Source organism: Eimeria maxima, genomic scaffold, assembly GCF_000499605.1.
Source record: "Eimeria maxima Weybridge genomic scaffold, Emw_scaff1616, whole genome shotgun sequence".
Lineage (NCBI taxonomy): Eukaryota > Apicomplexa > Conoidasida > Eucoccidiorida > Eimeriidae > Eimeria > Eimeria maxima.
This window is the reverse complement of record NW_013564544.1, coordinates 1-3,231: the sequence shown is the minus strand read 5'-3', so window position 1 is coordinate 3,231 and position 3,231 is coordinate 1. Positions and strand designations below refer to the sequence as shown.

Sequence of the window (3,231 nt, the reverse complement as noted above, 5' to 3'; positions counted from 1 at the left end):
TCTACTTCATGCCTTCCCAAGACCCTTCTGCTCGCATGCAGGGGGAGCCCTATCTTGTCGCCCCTAAACCCTAAACCCTAATATAAACCCTAATATAAACCCTAATATAAACCCTAATATAAACCCTAAACCCTTGGGATCAAATTCAAACAAACTGCTGATGATTTGTAAAGTTTATTTACAACAGCAGCAGCAGCAGCAGCAACAGCAGCAGCAGCAGCGAATCGCAGGCATCTCTCGCCGCTGCACGCCATTCGCTGCTGCTGCTGCTGCTGTTGCTGCTGCTGTTGTTGCTCCTCTTCCTGTTGCTGCTGCTGCTGCTCCTTGTGATTAACACACCCGCAAATGGCTCAAATTAAGACGAGTCGTCTAACCTTAAATACCCCTGCTGCTGCTCCCGCCCTCAACAGCAGCAGCAGCAGCAGCAGCAACAGCAACAGCAACAGCAGCAGCCACTACAGCAGCAGCAGCAGCAGCAGCAGGCCACCATTCAGCAGAGAACTATTGGGGGAACCAAGAAAAATATTCAACATCAACGACTACTATGAACTCGGACGTAAACTCGGATCTGGCTAGTAAGTAGGGTTTAGGGTTTAGGGTTTAGGGTTTAGGGTTTGGTTGTATATAAGCGTATAGTATAGTGTTTATAGCAATCAGGAAGGGTTTAAACTTTGGCATATAGTCTGACGATTAAGATCTTATTCTCCTGCACAAGGGTTTAGGGTTTAGGGTCTAGAGATTAGGGTTTAGGGTTTAGGGTTTAGGGTTTAGGGTTTAGGGTTTAGGGTTTGGTGGGTATTCAGCACTGCAAGTGTTTATGAGGCTCGCTGCCGAAGGACCGGCCGTTTATTGGCGATTAAAAATATCAGCAAAGCAAGACAAAGGTAATCTCTTAAACCCTAGGGTTTAGGGTTTAGGGTTTAGGGTTTAGGGTTTACGAGGGTTTACGAGGGTTTACGAGGGTTTATCTTTTTAATATATAATTACTAATTAATATTTATATACTGTTTATTATATATTAATTAATTAATTAATTAATTAATTAATTAATATACATAACTATGTATGTATATAAGTAAATACATGTATATGTATATATATGTATATATATGTATATGTATATATATGTATATATATATATGTATACAGGTTAATAACATCTGAATATAATTACCGTGTCGTCTATTCAGTGTTATCATCATTACCAACACATAAACATCTTCTTCTTCCTCCTATTGATCTATTAGAGACTAATACACACTTTTATATTGTAAGTTTATTTATTTCTCCTGCTGCTCCTGCTGCTGCTGTTGGTGGTGGTGGTGGTGGTGCTGCTGCTGCTGCTGCTATCTTTATTGAGGTTCCTGTATCATTATTAGGGTTTTTTAGGGTTTTTAGGGTTTCTTAGGATTTCTGAGGATTTCCTAGGGTTTAGGGTTTAGGGTTTAGGGTTTAGGGTTTAGGGTTTAGGGTTTTTTTTTTTTTCAGGTGATGGAATTATGTAAAGGAAAAGATTTAGTTGATTTTGTTTTGCGATTTCCTGCTGGAGGAATTTCTGTTTCTTCTTGTCGTCGTTTATTGCAACAATTACTTCTTGCTGTTAATTATCTACATTCTTATGATGTAAGGGTTTAGGGTTTAGGGTTTAGGGTTTAGGGTTTATTATTATTGTTAATCTAGGATCTACAGGGTTTTGTTATTTTGTAGGGTTTAGGGTTTATTATATTATTATGGTTCATGTTGATCTAGAGGTTTTTCTAATATTTTAGGGTTTAGGGATTATTAGGGTTTAGGGTTTAGGGTTTAGGGTTTAGGGTTTAGGGTTTATGTGTGTTCAGATATTACATAGAGATATAAAATTGGATAATATTGTATTTAGGGAAGAAACAACAAATGATGAACAAAAAGGAGATGTTGTGCTGCTGGACTTTGATATGTGTCTGCTGCTGCAGCAGCAGCAGCAGCAGCAGCAACAGCAGCAGCAGCAGCAACAGCAACAGCAGCAGCAGCAGCAGCAGCACCAAAATGGAAAACAGCAACAACGGACACAAGATGCTCCAGAGGTTGCTGTTGTTGGTACAAGAGAATACATGGTAAATAATTATATAATAATATATTATTTATTTATTTATTTATTTATTTATTTATTTTATTGGTTATTTATTGGTGTATATAAAATTGGTGAACAATATATGTATATATGTAAATCTGTATGGCTTAGGGTTTAGGGTTTAGGGTTTAGGGTTTAGGGTTTGTATTGATATATATATAAGTACATGTATATAAAAAACCCTAAACCCTAAAATAAATGTATAAAAGATCCAACAAAAAAGAAAAAAAAAACAAAAAAAACAAGACAAGAAAATAATAATAATAAAATAAATAAATAATAAAAGAATTAAAAATTAAAAAATTAAAAAATTAGGGTTTAGGGTTTAGGGTTTAGGGTTTAGGGTTTAGGGTTTAGGGTTTATGTGTGTGTACAGGCACCTGAATGTTTTTCTGGTATATACAGCCGAGCATCAGACATTTGGAGTGTTGGTGTTGTTTTATTTGTTTTATTAGATGGACATTTTCCCTTTGATGTTAATGATCTTGCTGCTCCTGCTGCTCCTGCTGCTGCTCCTGCTGCTGCTCCTGCTGCTGCAGCAGGAGATGCGGCAGCAGCAGCGGCAGCAACAGCAGCAAGTGCAAGTGCAGCAGTAGCAACAGATACTAATAAAGTAGCAGCTGGAAGTGCAGCAACAGCTACTGCAGCAGCAGCAGCAACAGCAGCAGCAGCAGCAGCAGATCGTTCTTCTTCTATCCTCTCTCCCCGTTACCAAAACAATAACAACAATCATCATCAGCAACAGCAGCAGCAACTGCAGCAGCAGCAGCAGCAGCAGCAGCAATTAAGCAGCAGCAGATCTATACGTCGTATATTAAGAAGAGGTGTTTGTTTCTTCTCTGGTCTAAGACAAAGAGATCCTCTTGCTGTTCATCTTATTGAATCTATGCTCGCCTTTGATCCTAAGGCACGCATGCAAACAGGTTAGGGTTTAGGGTTTAGGGTTTAGGGTTTAGGGTTTAGGGTTTAGGGTTTAGGGTTTACGAGGGTTTAGGGTTTAGGAAGGTTTAGGAGGGTTTAGGGTTTATAAGGGTTTAGCTGTTCATCTTATTGAATCTATGCTCGCCTTTGATCCTAAGGCACGCATGCAAACAGGTTAGGGTTTAGGGTTTAGGGTTTAG

The 3,231-nt window shown here is 38.7% G+C and overlaps 1 protein-coding gene across 1 annotated transcript; it reads left to right on the top strand.

Moving 5' to 3' along the window:
• Window positions 1-345: 345 nt before the first annotated feature.
• On the top strand, window positions 346-3,038 carry EMWEY_00054180 (protein kinase, putative; the record flags this gene model as incomplete). The annotated part of the gene is made up of 6 exons (XM_013480099.1): window positions 346-575; window positions 804-884; window positions 1,150-1,270; window positions 1,489-1,623; window positions 1,839-2,093; window positions 2,487-3,038. 6 exons carry the CDS (start codon window positions 346-348, stop codon window positions 3,036-3,038), a joined length of 1,374 nt encoding a protein of 457 aa, XP_013335553.1.
• Between the last annotated feature and the right edge of the window lie 193 nt (window positions 3,039-3,231).